Source organism: Patiria miniata, unplaced genomic scaffold (genome assembly GCF_015706575.1).
Source record: "Patiria miniata isolate m_02_andy unplaced genomic scaffold, ASM1570657v1 HiC_scaffold_3, whole genome shotgun sequence".
Taxonomy (NCBI): Eukaryota; Metazoa; Echinodermata; class Asteroidea; order Valvatida; family Asterinidae; genus Patiria; species Patiria miniata.
In genome coordinates, this window is record NW_024037069.1 from 13,861,502 (window position 1) to 13,880,359 (window position 18,858).

The following is an 18,858-nucleotide window of genomic DNA, read 5'->3' on the forward strand; positions in this document are numbered from 1 at the left end:
ATGTGGTCTACACAATGGGCCGGATTGAGCCTATGGCAACAATAGCACTGCCCAAATCACAAGCGACAGTCAGTCAGTCAGTTGGTCAATGATATAGGTACAAAGACGACACTAAGCTGGCACTCTGGGACCAGCACTTACCATGATTGGAAGTAATGTTAGAAAGCCAACACAGAAAATTGTTTTGGGACGGTGAACAAATGTGTGCTGACTGCTGACAATCTTGAGTTGAGTTTTACATTCAATTTCAAGAAATAAACTGGACTGCAGCAAAGAGTTTCCATATTGAATAACTATATGCATGCAATTAATATAAATCTTGATTATATTAATATAAATCTTGAATATAAATCTTGATTATATTGATTACAATAAATACTAAAAATTCTGAGATGTTTTAGCACCATTACTAGAGTGCATAAACACAGTACAACAGATATTAGTTAATAATTGTGTATATTTGATGTTGACTCTTAATGGCAAGTAATTTCATTGGTATGGCAAAGAACGTAGAGCAGTAAGGCTTAAACTTCTCACTTGATACAATTCAAATAGGAAATAAGATTTTATTTACATGTAATTGTGATTTTTAGCACAATGCGTAGCTTCAACAAATTAGCATTTTCTGAAGTAATGAGCCCAACAAACACTAGATTCAGATTTTTTCTTCAAATTGTGCAATTTGGCTCAATTTGTCCTCAATAAGTGGAAGACATTTTAGAAAAAAAACATGGTTTTGAACATCACGATTGTCAAAGACAAAAAACAACACAGCATGCAACATCCAAATGTTCCACTGAAATCAACGGCCAGAAAAATATTTCATACAGTTGGCAAGATATTTCTAAACTATCACTAAATACGAAAAATATGAAAAGTATGAAAAGTAACTCTAATTGGATTTTGTCTAAATACATAAAATACATAGAAATATAAAAAACAAGTACTCATGTCATGTGCATCGCTGAGTTAGTTACTAAATATAAACAAGATACTTTTCAATATACTGTAATATAACATAATTTCTATGAACATTTTACGAGTATTGAATTTCAAACATATCAAATTCATAAACAGTAAAACTTTATCAAAACGTAGTCCTCTACTTTACTTTACATGTTATTTAATTGTCAATAATATATATAATTTACGACACTCTGATTAACAATAGCACACTAATATTCCATTACAAGAGGATAGTACAACATGGATTTTCTTTATTAAACCCATCTCTAGACAGCAAGGTGCAAGCTTGACCAGAATTTCTGTCCCGGGGGGGGGGGGGGGGGGGGGGGGGGGGAACACAACAAGAAAAAAACTTGCCATGCCTGTAGATAAGTTTTACTCATGATTTTTGCCGATGGAGGGGCTAGTTGCTTGCCAGAAGACTGGGGGGGGGGGGGGGGGGGGGGGGGGGGGGGGGGGTTAGTCGCCCCCTTAGCGACAAGCCTGGGGGGGGGAGGAAACAATTTACTTCATCGGCCTATACAAGATAAATAGTGGCAAAATATGGCATCAAACTTGGCAGACTTGATTTTCAGATTATGTTGGCAATAAAACACTCTACTTAAATTTCACTGGCAATTTCAGAGGCAGTTAACAATGAGTGCATTTGCAAGAAATCTTTTAAATGCTTGAAAGTACCCAAGTCTCGACAAAATAAGCCTTTATTACAGTATGGAAAGGTAATACTTAAGAATTAGCACACTAAAATACATCCGCCACCCATAAACAAGCAAAGCAGGAAGTTTTGACTTTAGTTATAGTTGTCTCGTTTTTAGGGTTATTTTTCTGTACTATTGAAAGTTTGGAAAGTGTGAGAAAACAGAGGATGCAATTTGTGCACAGTAATTTCACCATCATCAAAGGGCCCAATGATTATACAAGCTCTCTTTGTGGTTTTGAGATGAGACACATAAACATTACATGTACTTCATACTGAGTACTGCCACACTCACTCAACACAGAAAGACATTAGAAGTAGAAAACAACAAAGTCCAGTAGAAAAAATTGATACTTTCTCAAAATAAGCAACTCCTGTAAAATACAATCCTGCATTGTATTCAAATTACATCTTTCATCCATAGTGACAAACAAACTATCCACAAGCTTGATTAAATTAATTTGGTGTGGTGAAACTGACAGAATAAAAGCAGTTTCTAATACTATCTTTAAAGAAAATGACTTAAAATTGCCAAAAAATATTAACATACTTGTATCTTTAGGTACTGCACAGTACTCACGTAAGCTCTCCGAATCCAAACCTTTATGCCGTCTCGTTATGCTGTCAAGCGACGATGCGGTGACCATGGCAACAGTGAAGGATGCTGGTTAGTTTAACTTTCCTCCCCGTCCGCTAGGAGGACATCCACTTGCTCCAGCTCATAGGCCAGGTTGTCTCTCTGACAGACTTCGTCATCCTCCATCGCATTCATCAACTTCCAGGAATAGACAGGACAAAGACTTTATTTATCTTGTATGTGGCATTTGGTTGCGAAAGTTGACTTTTGGACAATCTACCATATCTGAACAAAAACATGGATGTTTGCCTGTATGGTGTTATGCCTCATATAAAATATTGAGGAATTTCTTTTAAAAATAATTTCAAAAGTAACTCGGTAAAATACTCAAAGAGCTCATCTTTACCAAGTAGACATTTTGAGACTTTTGTTGGCTACTAGACGAGAGTAGAATTGGCCTGATCTTATTTTGGAGAGTTTGTGGCAACCATGTCTAAGTCTGGACACAGATATACTTACCAATTCTTTGTTGCTCTTGGTGAACTGGTACAGCTGCAGTAGGGTACTCAGCTTGCTGAAGAGACCCGTGAAGTTCTGCAAATTGGTTAAAAAATTTGTGAAATCAACTGTTTATTCAGTTTGTTTATTTTGTTCTCACAAATGTTAACAACATATTGCCAATGTTGTCATTTTGTCAATATTTTTGTTAGAATTGTGATTGCTTGTGATGGACTTGTGATGAATTGTGATAGACTTATAATAGAGTTGTGAGGACTCGTGAGAACTTGTTATGGACTTGTGAGGACTTGTATGGGACTGTGATGGACTTGTGAGGACTTGTGATGGACTTGTAATGAACTTGTGAGGACTTGTGATTGACTTGTAATGGACTTTTGATGGACTTGTGATGACTTGTGAGGACTTGTGAGGACTTGTAATGGACTTGTAATGGACTTGTGATGGACTTGTGAGGACTTGTAATGAACTTGTGATCGACTTGTGATTGACTTGTGATGGACTTGTAAGAGACTTGTGAGGACTTGTGATGGACTTGTGATGGACTTGTGATGGACTTGTGATTGACTTGTGATGGACTTGTGATGGACTTATGATGGACTTGTGATGGACTTGTGAGGACGTGTGATTGACCTGTGATGGACTTGTGATGGACTTGTGGGGACTTGTGAGGACTTGTGATGGACTTGAATGGACTTGTGATGGACTTGTGAGGACTTGTGATTGACTTGTGATGGACTTGTGATGGACTTGAATGGACTTGTGAGGACTTGTGATGGACTTGTGAGAACTTGTGATGGACCTGTGATGGACTTGTAATGGACTTGCGATGGACTTGTGAGGACTTGTAATGGACTTGTGACAGCCTTGAGATTGAGTCGCAACACGCATACCTTGCAGGTTTTGTCCAGCTCTTTCTCCAGCTCATTGGTAGTGATCCGTCTCATGTCTCCGATTCCATCATAGAAGGATTCAACCAGTCCACGATACTTGTTGACTTCCCGGTTGTACAGCAGCTTGTTAAAGGAAGACTCCTGTATGAAAATGTCAACAACTTTATCAACAGTTCGGTTTTTAAAGATGAACTCTTGGTGCTCTTCAACAAATTCTATTTTTGTTTTCCTAACAACTTCTAAACTTTAAAAAAATTAATGTGGTCTGACATTGCAAACATTGCAAAGTTCTTCTTCAGAGGCAAAAAGAACTTTGCGTCTTTTTCCAGTTGGGCGTCTGCAACCCTATGAAATAGGATTTTTTTAGCCCTTTGTATACTGATATCAATCCTTAGAAGGAGGAGGGGAGGGGGGGGGGGAGGAACCAGTTTACCCTACAAGAACGGAATTATTGTCAGGCTCCAAATTAGCAATTAACAATTTAAAAACTAAATCTTTATGTTCAAGGTTAAAGGAGAAATTAGCACGGACAGTATACAAAGGGCTGAACAACTGTCCCTTTTTTATAAATCAGTCATAAATAAAAAAAACCCTGAATTTATTTTGCCATTTTGAACCCAAAAGTAGTACACAAATATCCAATAGCAATCAGGGCCTACATGTAGTCACTCTACCTAACCATGGATGTCAAAGGATAAACCATTGTTACCGATCCTAGTTGGTGGTCGGACTTGTTGCAGGCATCATAGAATGCTTGGCCTACGACTCCCAGGCTAGACTCCACGGACGGCGTGGGTCTGATGTCAAAGATGTAGTTGGGATGATTGAGAGCACTGACCCAGAAACGCAACGGCAGCCTGAATGAGGGCGGGTTGAGATCATTCATGAAGTAAATGAAAGAGGTTGTTGATTGCCAAAGGACGTATGCATCACCGACTGACTGACTGATTGACTCACTGACTCATTGACTTTAAGCTGTGAGCTGGGCAGTGCTTTTGTATAGTCTTACTCCATAATGCCAATGAATGGGCTCAATCTTGCCCATTGTGTAGACCAGATGCATGAAAAGACCTGCAGTGCATAGCCATTTGTGGTACAGAATTGGAATTTGTGAACAGAATTTGTGGACTCTGGGACCAGCTTTGCTGGCCTCCACTGTCACGTTCAGTTGTATGTAGCTTAAAGGCCAGTTCATACTTCATGTGAATGCGATGCGAATCTGACGTCATGAAGCATTCGCTGCGGAATTTGCCAGAGTTGAAACGTGTTCAACTCTTGAAAAATAGCACAGCCCTGACGACACAAATTCGTGTTCGCGCCGAGTATGAACCAGCCTTAACCAGTTCACCCCAGATGACGTGTATACCCACTGTTTTGTGGTATTTGGAACAGGTGACGGATAAACACGCAGGGAGAAAGACTGGAACTATCTGTCAGCGACCCGCTCGCAGCAAGCGAGGCCGGAAATATGAGTGTGCTGCCCGAGGGTTATACTTTCAACTTGACTGGCATGAGGTAGAGTGAAAAGTTATCCCGCGCTTCATTCCGTTCTTTACAAAATTATCTTGGCATGAATTGGTTCAGAGCTGTTTTTCATGTCCTGTCCAGGCCTACTTGCTCAATTTTTCTAAAAGTCGTTGCTGGGGACAACAACCAAGTGACACAACAGCATGCAGTTCTGCTTAGTTATGTTCAACAATAGTTTGACTATCTTGATCTATAGCCACATCTACTCACGTGTTACTTTTCCAGATATGAGCTATGTCTGGGTCTTCAATGCCATGACGAGTGGCCTGGCTGTCAAAGAAATCAAACAGGTACTTGATGGACAGCGGTGTTCTGTCCACTGTCAGAATGGCCTGGAACATCTTATCCACATACTCTTGGATGATACCCTGTTGAAGGTCAAAGGCCAGGGGGTCAGAGGTTATGATTTTTTTGGAGAACACGCATGGCTCATTTGCATAGTACTACTTCTCAGTAGCACAGCTCTGCTGTCAGAGATACCAATCACATGTTACAAGTGGCAATAGATCTCTTCCACCTACCTTCATGGTCAGTAGTCGAGGGAAGGTGATTTTCTGAGTCATCTTGCCTTTCCCCAGGGCCATCTCACGCTGACGTTTCTTCTTCTGTTTCTCAGATTCCTCTATCTCCTCGTGCGGTTTCTCCTACACGGCCAAAACATTAAGAGCACAAGTTTTGGGTAAAGATGTCCACAAATGTATCATCCGTGGGCAATACATGGCATTGCTAAGCATATGATTTATGTTAACAGTTTCTGTCTTTTTCACAGAGACCGTTAGCGGTAAGCAAAGAAAAAGGCATGCTAACCTCAGAGATAAAATACGCTTAGAAAATTGATGTCACAGATGAAATCCTTGCGCGCATCCCCTTAGTTCATCCTTAGTGCTTAAGGTAACCCAATTTTCTGCAGCTTACCAAATGCCAGATGATTGCACCGTCCTCCATATCAATCTCATGTTGGTACAGACCAGCATCGTTCGTTGCGGCTCCTGAAAAAATACAGTTTAGGGCTTAACACACTCCACTACAGCAACAGATTTACATCACCCCAATGTAAACTTCCATCTTATAATAACCACAGAATAATTTGATAATGGGCTCCATGCACAAGTACCCCTTCAACGACCAGAAAAGGGGAGTTGGGGGAGATCTAGACTGGTTCCCGGTCCATCCATTGCGTATTACGAATGATCCAAAGTAATTGGGGGCGTGGATTAGTCTGGGAAATGTATTCGCGTGCCGACGACGCCTGACGCTCACGCGCGATGACGCTATGGCTTAGCTTTGTGCACATTCAGGATAAATGAGTCGTGTGTACTTCGCGTGTGAACCAGTACAGTACGCACACATGCGGTGTCCTGTTTAAGGGGCTCTGAAGCCCTCTTTTGTTGGCGCAGAGAGCCCATAAGTGCAACAACTGATGAACTAAAGCAGCACAAATGCACCCAACAGTATGGAGTGCCGTGGCCCTGTGGTCTGGAGCATTGAACTCGTGGTCTGTGGGTACCTGTGGGTACCTGTGAGGGCAGATATGGTTATTATAGTTTATTTAAGCTGCTTTGCGCCGAAATGGCAGCATGGAGCTGTATACTCCCCAGGGAGCTGAGATTGTCTTTGGAATGTTTCATTGGCCCAATGAGCAGGGGTAATAATGATATTAGACCTTGAGCACCAATATTGGTGGAGACATGCACTTTATAAATACAGATTATGATTATTATTATTTCAATGTTAGATTGGTTGTACCAAAACTTTCAAAAATGTGTTGACCAAAAGTTTTAATCAGTGGCCTAAAAAATATAGCAATTTGTAGACCACTTACAAACTTGCAGAGTAAACTTTGAAGCTACATAAAGACACATTTCTTTGGAAAATGCTTGTGTTTTTGTTTTGGACCACAAACTTCTTAAAATATCTGTACCAACCTGAGGTTGCCTCGTTGATGGAGGTGTGTGCCAACTGCTTGGGCACCAAGGCCATCAGGGAATTGTCTGGAACCTATTGAGAGAACGGGAACAAATACAGCATCCGATGTTAATTCTACATTAAAGTTTGCCTTTGCTCCCCTTCCCTAAGAAGATAAAAATTGAATAATTATGTGTGGTGCTTATATGAATGCTTTCAATCAAAGGTAGGTCTCAATGCACTTCACAATACGGGAGATCCTCAATACAGTGTGCCACCAAGAGGCTGCAACAGAGAATCAATTTTTCGCAGTGCATTGTGGGAGACGGTCGACACATTCGCCACGGTGTAGGGACACTTAACATTTTTAGACTGTCCTGTCTGTAGTTTCTTAAGCGTATATGCCCTAATCTTTCAAAAACTCCCTCAGGTTGTCTACTAACATTCGTTCAGATTGCAGCAAGTCGGCCATGTTTTTGTCGACCATAAACTTTACAAATGGACTCTCTATGGCAACCTCTTAGTGGTGCACTGTATTTGGAACCGCCTGTATTATTGCCCCTGTTCATCAGGCTATGAGAACATTTCTTTTGTAGCCGAGATCAGTGCAATCTGGTCTCTACCCCCACAGGTACCCATTTATACCCCCGGGTGGAGAGAGGCAATTGTGCCTAGGGACACAAGCCCATGTTCCCTGTCGGAGCTCAAATCCATGTACCGTGGCACATGGGTTAAACACAGTAACAATTGGACTAGGGTGAGGAAGTTATGGGAGGAATAGATGAAGTCGTGTAAGGTATCCGTTTACTATCCACCAATCTATTATCCATAATGTCGATTCCCATATTTACAAATGGATGACTTTGTGGTGAGATACTCACGCCGAGTTCTGCCAGGGTGTTGAGCTTCTGCCATGTCTGTTTCTCTTTGCTGTCCGTGTTGGCTATCTGGGGCAGACAGACGTCTTGCAGGGCTAAACGGCCTGATTTACCCTGCCGCCACTCTGTGGAATATCCCAAGGAAAAACCACAGTTTTGAGTGAATTACTTTCAGACTCGTTGTGAGTGCAACTTTGGGAGAAGTTTGGGGATATGCTGTGTGAAGTCACTAAATCTAAAAAGAGAAGTACGGTTCTTGGATGGATTGGCAGTGTTCATTTGAAAGTTTTGGTTTGATCTATCCAAGAAACGTATCACTGTGCATTCACGGAGCCCCCCTTCATTGGCGAAAGAACTGTATCAGCTACTGTACAAAGCAACTGCCTCATCAAGATCATGACGAATTATCTGAACAATAGCTAGCACAATGCTTTCACCATTGGAAGGGGCCACTGTGAGTATACATTGATAACGTGCTCGTTGATCTATACTGAGTGAAGCATTGAGTATCTCTCCAGTTCTTCAAGAGCTCAAGCTCTCCCCTTTTTTCATATTTTTTTTTGGCCATCTAATCACAGCTTGTTCAAGTATATAAAAGTCCCTGGCTACATTTACCTAGATTGACGTCCACGGCTCTCTGACGGTCAGAGTAGGGCTTGTTACGGTACATGGAGTCCAGTATTTTCTCCTTGACCTGCGGGATGGCATCCACGTTTAAGACTTTCACCTCCTTCTTCTCACCGTCCTCGCTGTCAACAACCACATTCAGTGTCTAGAAGGAAGAGCAACATCAACATAGTGACAAAAAATAGACTCCTATCATTGAGTGGTAAAGATGCATTCCCCATTCTATGTTTGTGTTTCACCTCAAGAAATAGATTTGTTTTTTCAATTGTTGTATTCCTAGCAATATAAAAGTTATTCACTTTTGACTGAGACATTGAACAAAAAGATATACTGACGTTAAGCTATTGAATTATTTCTTCACAAATTCGAATTATTGGCTGCCAGACGATAATATGCCTCTCCCAGGCCGGGATATTTGTGCACAACATGGAAGCCCATTAGCAATGGAGACACCCAAAATCGGAATAAACCATTTTTTTTGTTGACCTTAACAAATTTGAAAATTAGTTAGGTGAAAAAATTTCCTTTTTTTTTTTTGTGGTAAAAAGCATGGAGTATACAGCTTTAAGCGTCTTACTTTTTTTTTGCTCACACAAACTAGTGCCGTTAACGATAGAAATCTGTATACAGACATATGTACAGTGAATGTTTCTTTGCATGGTTAACGCCCATTCCTGGACGTTTGCTCTCTTGTCTTTAAAATGAACCAAATTTCTTTGCTCCAACTTGTTTGTGTATTTTCTACCCTACCATTTCAGTGAACTCCACACTGGCTTTGAGTAGTCGTTCCTCACTGAGTGAGAAGTGAGCCTGCCTGGTGACACCGTCCACTGGTCCCTTCTCAGTCTGCACCTTGATACCGCTGTATAGTAGGAACAGCGGGAAGGCCGTGTGGTCCTGTATAGAAGTAAACAAAAAGAGCAAGTCACGAGCCATCGTGGCCAGGCCCAACGCACACAGAAAAGTTTTTAAAAAGTTCTAGGGTATCTCTCAGAATTTTCGATTTCACCAACTGACGTAGCCTTTCGCCAAGTCCATCGTGGCTTAACTTATCGGCATCAGACAAAGTGGTGAAGTGAGTCCCAAACAGAAGTTTGACAGAGTTAGTTTTTTTTCAAAATTACCTTCAGCTGATCATAGAGGCACAGAGCAATCCAATTGGAAAGAAGCTTCTCAACTATGCTCTCAGTTCTGCGAACAAAAGATATGATGGGATATTAATATACAAAAAAATGAATGTTTATGAGTGCAATGGTAAGAATAATTTCATTCGATGACACCATGAGGTGTCACCGAATGAAATTATTCTTACCATTGCATGAATGTGAAGCATTCGATATGTGCTTAATACAACACCTGAATAAATCCTCGTTATCTGATTGGTCATAGCCACCAATAGTGTGACCAAGCAATCGGACGTACCGTGGAATAGAACTTCTATTTTTGCGGTGCGGCCTGGCCGTGGGTAGGGGAGAATAATTCAAGGACATGTGATCAACGACCAACCAATCAGATAACGGACATTTATTCAGGCGTTGTATAACACAGGCTATATCACAACCAGTACAGGCCGGTTCATACCGTGACAGTGAACGCAACCGTGAATTTGAGACATCAAGACATGATTTTGTGCTGCAAATTTGCATACGTTGAACACATTTCAACTCCGACAAATTTTGCAGCGAATGTTCCCGGACGTCATGATCGCTTTGCATTGGCAAAAAATGATGTTGGCAATAATCCTAATCCTACGTGGGTGAAGGGCAAAACCTAATATTTAATTTACATTACCCCGATGCAAATTCCATCTTATGAATAATAATCCTATTTAAAAAAATAGAATTGATGACAATGCATGAGTAAACACAAATGCACCCCGATCCCACTCCATAAAAACAGGAACAGGACTTTTTTTTATTTACCGTCTGAAGAGTTGCTTGGTCCGGTTGTTGTCGACCGCTTCATGAACTTGATGAGCCATCAAAGATATCATAACACTGCAGAGAAAATGCAAGGAAAAACCAGCATTAAAAATGTCTGACTACATGCATGTAAACTAGTAAAGCGTATTCCCTACTTTTTCTAGGGTGATCACTTAAAGACTACTTTTCAAGCTGAATTCAAATTGAGTGAAATGAAATAATTGTAACATTGCAACAACATATATAGAAGAAATATCTTTAATGTATAAAATAAAGCCTATTACAAAAACTTTTCATTCATTTAAAATAACTAAAAAACACTGTTGTGACAAAAAAGCAAAATGTCTGTTTCATTCACCTTGTTTCATTCAGTACATGGCCATAAAAAGTAACCAACTTCTAAATTGGGAATTTGAAAAGTAACTCACTCAGTGAGATATCCGAGTTTGTCCTCTAGCATCATAATAATGGTGAGCAACGAGGCTATGGTGGACCTGCAAAAAAAACGATGACATCCAAATAAATTACAAGACATCTAGAAGTGGCTCTCAGAAGTGGTGATTTTATCAACATACTACGTTTTGAATACGCATTCTGACCAATCAGCAGATGGGTAATTATAATGTTATGAGTCTGGTCAAGAGGGTACACTGTAAACCTTGTAGTAAATTGCAGCAAGTTACATAATGCTTTGCTGCTTATTTTACTCATGTGTAAATGTTTCCTACCGTGTGATATGCCAATTTTTTGTTTCCGGTTTTCATTACTGCACTTTTGTACAGAAAAGCCCTTAAAGATATTATTACTTACTTACCAGGGTCAAAGTTCATGGGGCTACTAAGCGCAGACATTTGCTGATCACAGAACAGATTTGTTGAACAAAAATGGTTACCAGGGAAAAACATGGATGTATCTTGTCATTGACTGGTACTTGTCTGTTTCTTAGTTAGCATAAAATTTGCTAAGCACGATTTTCTGCTTAGCGTACTTGTCTTTCATGGGTATCCTCTTCTCATCATCCAGGGCATGGATGAACGCTAGAAGGAAACTCTTGTTGGCAAGGAGTTTGTTGAACTGGGCCATGGCCCTCTCCGTGGCTTCCTCAGGCTTCTACAAGGAATGCATCAGATCAGAGATATATCAGTATACTTCAGTGAAAAAAAAACAGGAAAAAATCAGGTTAAAAAGACCCAAAATAGGCTCAAAATAATAGAAACGTGAAAAGTTGGGCAATAAAAAAACCCAGGATTTCCCGTTTAAACAGGAAGATTCTCAAGCCTGACATATTGTTTAGAATTCAGGACAAATTTTGACACGACTATACCTTAAAATGCACTTTTCAACTATACAGCATTGTGTTAGCTATTGTTCAGATAATCCATCATGGGGCAGTTGCTCTGTACGATAGTTGGTACAGTTATTTCGCCATTATGAAGGGGGCCTCCATGAATGTATAGTGGTAGTGTGCTTGGACAGATCAAACCAAAACTTTCAATTACAGCACTGTTCATGATGTGTTTGTGCACGTTTTAAAATCTGTGCATTCTGAGTTCATGGGCTACTTCTACTTCTTCTAAACTTTGCGGAGCACTTTTACACTCGTTTCAGACCTGTGTTCAATGGTGCACCAACTAGAATATTTCGAAGATTAGAATTAAGTTCACCATTTGAAACAATTTGGAGAAACTACACTCGAAAGATGGACTGTTGCACTTGTTTAAAATGACCTCAGAGTCTCGGGAAAATTAGTATGTACAATTTGTCAGTCTGACAGCCAAATATTTGTGTTACTTCAATTGCTACGTGTGACACTGGAATGCCATTCTGAAAAGCATGTCGGGTAAATTTCAGTTTGTCGCGAATCATGAAAACTGAAATAGTACCTGTGGGTCAGATGTCTCTGGCTGGACATCCAGACCAATGAACAGCATGTTGGTGGCATACTGCCGATGGCTGACAAACGGCATACCGGTACCAGCGAGGTCATGGGTCAAGTCTGTCACGTTGGTCTGCAGCTCTGCAAAGGCTGTTGGAAGAAATGACCTCAGATTAAATAATATTCATTTTGTTATTGTTAGTCATTTATTTTAATAAGTGTTGTTGTCATTAAATGCTGGATTGGTGCTTTTTAAACTTTTCTTATTTCAAATAATTCTGCCAATTTATTTTTAGTCAAAACGATTCCATCCGTAGTGTTGATGTAATAGCACTGATTTTCATTTTCCCCTGAAAATAAAAAAAAAATGCTGTTTTACCACAAACTTTGAAAACAATTGGCTGAAAATCTCATCCGCAAAAATGAACATGCTTAAACTCAATTATACCTTCCTATAAAATCATCAATCTTAATCCACGCCAGATTAGATAAAAATATGAAAAAAAGTAAAACTGCTGCAAACTGCTTACTGACTGGATGGACCTGAAATATATAAATCTTAAAATTAATGTGGCCTGACGTTGCGAACTTAGCAAGTTCTTCTTCAGAGGCTAAAACAGAAAGGCTAAAACAGACATAGATAAAAATATGTTGTCAAGCCAAATGCAAGAGTCCCTAAAATAAGAGTTAAAGAATCATCATGACAAAACTGAAGTAAGAAAAACTCACCGATTCTCAGATCCTCAGCCATTCCCTTCTCAACCTCCTCCATCTGGATCAAGATGGCTCCAACCTCCTTCTGTGAGCCTCTTAGCTTACGATATAAGAAGAGAGCCAGCAGCAGCACAAGAGCCAGCGCTACGGCCGCAGCGATGCCTATGTACAAAGCGATCTCTACACTGGTTATGTATCTGACGTAGCCGATGAAAAAATACCGTCGGCTGTGTAGTACCTGCGATGCGATAAAATAAAACCAAAAACAAAATCATTTGAGTGGGACACGAACCTCGGACCTCTGGAATTCCATGATGGCGATCTATCAAAACGATCTAGCTTGTACTGCAATTAAACCAATTCGTCGTGTGCCCGGCAGAAGGGCATATGCGCGTATGCCCTTATGCAATAGCGCGTAATCACCAAAATGTTCCCAGCAAAAGGGCATATGCAGAAAACTGCCTCCATTTTAATGAAAATTTTAACATTTTCTTCAGAAATTAATACAAGTTGTTCCTAAACTTATGATTCGTACGTGTGACAAATTTCAAATTCGTACTATTTATATTACATGTGGGAGAACATTGGATTCATAATGCGCGCGAGGGAACAATGGAACCTTTCAATGTAATTTTCTTGAAAATGATTTTTGCGTCAGAACGCTCATATGCCCTTCTGCCGGGCACCCGACGAATTAGTCGGTTCTGTACTGCCCAGAACCACCCTGCCTGTTACTCCCTGTACCACCCCAAACCACCCTGCCTGTTACTCCCTGTACTGCCCCAAACCACCCTGCCTGTTACTCCCTGTACTGCCCCAAACCACCCTGCCTGTTACTCCCTGTACTGTCCCAAACCAGCCTGCCTGTTACTCCATGTACTGCCACAAACCACCCTGCCTGTTACTCCCTGTACCACCCCAAACCACCATGCCTGTTACTCCCTGTACTGCCTCAAACCACCCTGCCTGTTACTCCCTGTACTGCCCCAAACCACCCTGCCTGTTACTCCCTGTACTGCCCCAAACCACCATGCCTGTTACTCCCTGTACTGCCCCAAACCACCCTGCCTGTTACTCCCTGTACTGCCCCAAATCACCCTGCCTGTTACTCCCTGTACTGCCCCAAACTGCCCCTGCATTGTATTGTTTTATGCATTCCTCAGGAAAAAGATACAATGTAATACAATGTAGTACATGTGCTAATGGACTAAACAGCAGATATGTACTCACATATACAGCAGGCAGTTCTACGCTGGTCCGGTTCCCCTGATAGTCTAGGGGCTCTGGTTCCAGCTCTGGGGCCTCACATGTCAAGATGGAGCTGTCAAAGACTTCCACGCTACATTTCTGTGTGCCGATAAACACTCGCACCTCCGTCGAAGTCTGCGCATTGTTTAGGTCACTTCCCTGGATGCAGTCAGTTACCATGACAACAAGGAAAGAAAAACACAAAGGGTAATGTTAGGGTAACGAGCTCGAGAACTAAACCACTCACACATAAAGCTTTTACTCATTTAAATAAGAGTTTATTTTTTAAGTGTTTAAACTTTTTTATTAATCTGAGGGATGCGTTTAAAAAGAAGAGCTTTTTAATAATGCAAGTGAAAACCTAATCTTTTACTCATTTCATAGGATTCTAAACAATTACCACAAGTGGAAAATCCACAGTAACTACAGCAGAAAATTTGGCACTGACATCAAGCATATCTCAAGGGCTAACAAAAAAAATTTGATCCTGTTCACTAGGAATTCTGTGCTTACAGGAAAAGTACAGAATTTCTGAGGGAGTGCTGTAAGCACAGATTGATGATCTCAAGCATGGAATTCTGTGTTTAGCAGAGCCATGAAATTCAGCCGTCGTCGCAAATAGATTACGGTTGTACCTACCCTTATTGTGATCTTGGTGCCATCCAGCTCAAGGATGTTACCCTTTCCCCTGAAGAGATCAAAGACAGGGTCCGGCACGAACTCAAACTGGAAGCCTGGGGGCGCTTGGTTCTCTGACCACCTTAGTAGACTCGCCACGTCTGCCATGATGAAACCGATGATGGGTGAGGGCGCTGTTTGGCGCTTGCTGCGGCCACTAAGCCTGACTCCGTAGCTGAGGGCTGAGCTTAAGTCTGGAGTCTCACAGGTCATGTTGGTGTCACTGATAGCTTGGCATGGCTACGAAGGCGGAAGAAAACAAAGTTATCAACAAAACAGGGCATTTATGAAAGTTACACCGAACCTAGAAACCCTGCTAAACCAAACACCATACAACATCTGTTAAAATAACGAGCCTGCAAGATCTATCGGGTAAAAAGTCTCAAGGCCAAAGTGCCTCAGAGTCCGTGGTTGCCAACTGCAAATGTACAACTGTAGCAAATGGAATACAACTTTACCTTCTGAAATGTCAAGGTTGTGTTGCCATCCGTTTCCAGTGTGCTGATTATCTGTGGGGTCTGTATCTGTAGGAAGTTACGACCTGTCACATACACTGCTCGGCCACCCCTGTCCACAAACACAATTAGTATTTTATATTTGTTTTTGTCCTTCGCCTACGCATGTCATAAACACTCTACAGTCAGTGTTGTCTGAGGACTTTCAAGAAAAAATTCACTTGTTTGCTCAGGTGGGACTTGAACCCACGACCTCCTGCTTAGTGGTGCAGATGTCATACCACTAGACCACTGAGTTTTCTGGGGTCGGCTGGTTTGTTCAAATGTTGTCCAAGGACTTGCGAGAAAAAATATTGTTGTTAGGCCAAAAAAAAGTCTTTGGTTTCTGGTATGGAGCTTGCCTCAAAAGTGGTGCGGCGAAGCGGCTTTTTTTTTTTCCCCCTATTTTTTTTTTTCCACATGATGGCTGATGTTGCAGATGACGCTTCGACCCCCTTAAAACTCTCAAAAATATACTTCAGGGTGGAGCTTGAGGTGACCTCAGTAAGGCCATAAGGCTTAAGAATTCTGCACCCATTACGATCTTAACCGACACAATTTGGATAGTCAAGACAAAAATAACAGAAAACGTTAACGTCAGACTACGTGGTCAGAACATACAGCGACATTGACATCTTGCATGTGTTGCCAGGCTGGTCATTAGTCTGCTCCCTTACATATTGCGATAATTAAAAATCGTTTACAGGTTCCAGATACACGACCATCGCTCCCTCAGTCTGGCTTCCAGACGCACAATTACAAAATTACAACACCGTCTGCAAATGGTGCCCGACTAAATTTAGTGCAAAATATATGTGAGCTCAGAGAGGCCACATAAAGCTTATACTCAATCGTAACCCAATCTAAAAACATGTTAAAATTGTGCAGCAGCAGGATTCCAGTCAAACCAGTGAGTTTGGCGGTTTTGAGACATCATCTTACATTGAAAAAAATCTTTTTAATTTTGCCGACGCGCATGGCTACGGCTATGTGCGCGCAGACCAGAAACCGAAGACTTTTTTTTTGCCCTTAATATAAAGTCTATTGGGAATGCAATATTTTTTTCATATTGTTTTAAGCTGAACAATGTCTACCATCATGTGTGCCAACTAAGTCTGACTAAAACAAAATACTTCCTACAAAATCACACTTACGAAATGATACTTTTTCGTGGGTTGATATCAGTGACGTTAGGGTTGGGTTGGTAGGTGAACTCCACGTCAGAGTTTCTCTGAGCACCGTCAAATGTTAAGGAGACCCTCCCTGCATCCCCCACAGAGGAATTTGTGGTGCGACACACCACTGCCTCGTTACTCAGACTAAAGGGAAACAAGAGTTTAAAAATGATATTACAATGGAAAAACCAAAATGCAAAAGGATCGGAGACATCTCGATGGCCAAGAAATAAATCTGCATAACACTAAAAAAGTTTCGCAAGTCCAAAGCTTGTTAAAAAAAGTAGTGCAGTAATGTCATAGGCTCAATATGAACCAGCCTTGTGAAGGAAAAGCTTTTGTTCTGCTGGGAAATTGGCAAAGCTATTGGAGTACTCATTCTTGGTTAATTTGTCTCCGTCTTCAACTTCAGGCTCCAGCGTCCCCTGACTCAACGGACTCCAGTAAAACATTGGGTATTTTTCTGCTGTAAACAGCCAGATTTTGTCTCACGAGGCCAATGGATGTATTTTCACCGGATTTGAACCTAGCAGGATTCACAAGAATCTTGGGCTTGAGATGAAGACCAAACTGGAGACAAAGGCGAGAGTTTTGTCAACCTCCAAAGCCTCACCTTTCCCTGTCGATTCGACAAGTCACGTCGTCTGCAACCATTGCTTGGATGTCCCTGCCTGTGTTTAGGTCCGTTCCTTTGATGGTGACCACTGTACCACCATCGGCAGGACCAACACTTGGACTGAAGCTAGTAATCATAGGATCCTGCCAACAAATCAACAACATTTTATAAATTTGTTTAAAAATGTTTGACATAGAACAAAAAAGGTTAAGTGCTCATCAAACAAGGAGGAAGTTGAATAAGTTCATACTTTAAACGGAATGTTCAGCTGAAGGATAATATTGGGAATCCAGATTTGAATCTTTCACCTTCAAAATTCTGTACTCGTGCTCTACCGACCAATCTATCCTGCCTTATGTTGGCAGTCACCCATTTTTTCAATATCTTTGTTCATAGGGTGCTTGTTATATATGTGTCACATAGCAAGGCATCAAGAATTAATGAGGCAAAACGTTCATGTACCAATTAAATGTTTGAACATTTAACCAACACTTTTCAAAGGCTGCTCCAGTATATGTGCATTGTGTGTAGGACAGGCATGGAACATTGATCGTGGTCCCTAGGCATATTTAAGACATTTAAAGTTACCTAGGATCATTTATGTTATGCTTTGTGCGAGTTTTTGTTTGAAGTAACAAAATTGCACAAAATCTTTAGGATAACGACTGACTTGTTCAAATTTTAGCTCCTTGGCTACTTATACAGGGTGAGTAAATAAAAAAAGGAAACCCAAATGGCAGGACATTTTTTTACTGAAGTTCTGCATGTACACTGTAGCACTTTGAAAAGCTAGGATATGAAAGCCCAATTAATAAAGCTTTCTTTTAGTACAAGAATCATTCAAATCACTCATGCATTTTTCAAATTTTAAGTCCTTTTAAAGTCCTGTCCACGGATCACAAATAAGTGAGTATTTCTTCAGCAAAACGAAAACATTTCACACAGGGATGTATGTAAATTGTTTTCCTTTTGCTGAAACACTTACGTTTTTGCGATTCGTGGACAGAACTTTAAAACGGTGTTTGTGTTCAAAATTCCGTAACTTGAAAAGTACAGGAGTGAATTGAATGATTCTTGTACTAAAAGAAAGCTGAATGACTGTGCTTTTATATCCTAGATTCAATAAAAAAAATTGTCCTGCCATTTTTTGACTTACCCTGTACATTTTGAGAAAACAGAGAAAATTTATGCACAACTTTGTTGGTCTCATGACTGGATTATGTTGCTCACGTAAAAAATGTGCTTGTCAGCACACTTAAAAAAAAAACACCATCAATGGTTTGTTTTGAGTGATACAACTTCAGGTGTTAATCATTTCACAGGGTATGAAATACGGACTCAAGGAGGGAATGCACATGTCATGCATAGATAATTAGGAAAAGGAACGATCACGTAAGAGGGTTTAACCAATAAAACAAACAAGGAGTCCCATTTTCACAGGAGTCCCATTTTTATGCTCTGGAATCGGCTCTGATCGACCCGGTGTCATATGAAAATCGGACTCGTATGAAAATCGGACTCTTTTTCCCTTTGATTGTTTAAACCCTCT

The 18,858-nt window shown here is 40.7% G+C and overlaps 1 protein-coding gene across 2 annotated transcripts in view; it reads right to left on the minus strand.

The window, feature by feature from the left end:
* Positions 1-1,441: 1,441 nt before the first annotated feature.
* Positions 1,442-18,858, minus strand: part of LOC119736921 (plexin-A4-like) — a 45,769-nt gene continuing 28,352 nt past the window's right edge. For both annotated transcript variants that reach the window (XM_038210947.1, XM_038210948.1), the window contains 22 exons: positions 17,307-17,452; positions 16,673-16,837; positions 15,483-15,591; positions 14,986-15,264; positions 14,329-14,505; positions 13,114-13,336; positions 12,392-12,534; positions 11,497-11,618; positions 10,937-11,002; positions 10,509-10,583; positions 9,711-9,777; positions 9,337-9,483; positions 8,575-8,731; positions 7,963-8,084; positions 7,102-7,174; positions 6,092-6,165; positions 5,698-5,820; positions 5,387-5,544; positions 4,359-4,506; positions 3,650-3,790; positions 2,760-2,834; positions 1,442-2,438 (listed from right to left, as the gene is read on the minus strand). In XM_038210947.1, the coding sequence (XP_038066875.1) occupies positions 2,337-2,438; positions 2,760-2,834; positions 3,650-3,790; positions 4,359-4,506; positions 5,387-5,544; positions 5,698-5,820; positions 6,092-6,165; positions 7,102-7,174; positions 7,963-8,084; positions 8,575-8,731; positions 9,337-9,483; positions 9,711-9,777; positions 10,509-10,583; positions 10,937-11,002; positions 11,497-11,618; positions 12,392-12,534; positions 13,114-13,336; positions 14,329-14,505; positions 14,986-15,264; positions 15,483-15,591; positions 16,673-16,837; positions 17,307-17,452 (2,892 nt within the window). In that variant the 3' untranslated portion in view covers positions 1,442-2,336. The remainder of the gene's footprint in view (positions 2,439-2,759; positions 2,835-3,649; positions 3,791-4,358; positions 4,507-5,386; positions 5,545-5,697; positions 5,821-6,091; positions 6,166-7,101; positions 7,175-7,962; positions 8,085-8,574; positions 8,732-9,336; positions 9,484-9,710; positions 9,778-10,508; positions 10,584-10,936; positions 11,003-11,496; positions 11,619-12,391; positions 12,535-13,113; positions 13,337-14,328; positions 14,506-14,985; positions 15,265-15,482; positions 15,592-16,672; positions 16,838-17,306; positions 17,453-18,858) is intronic.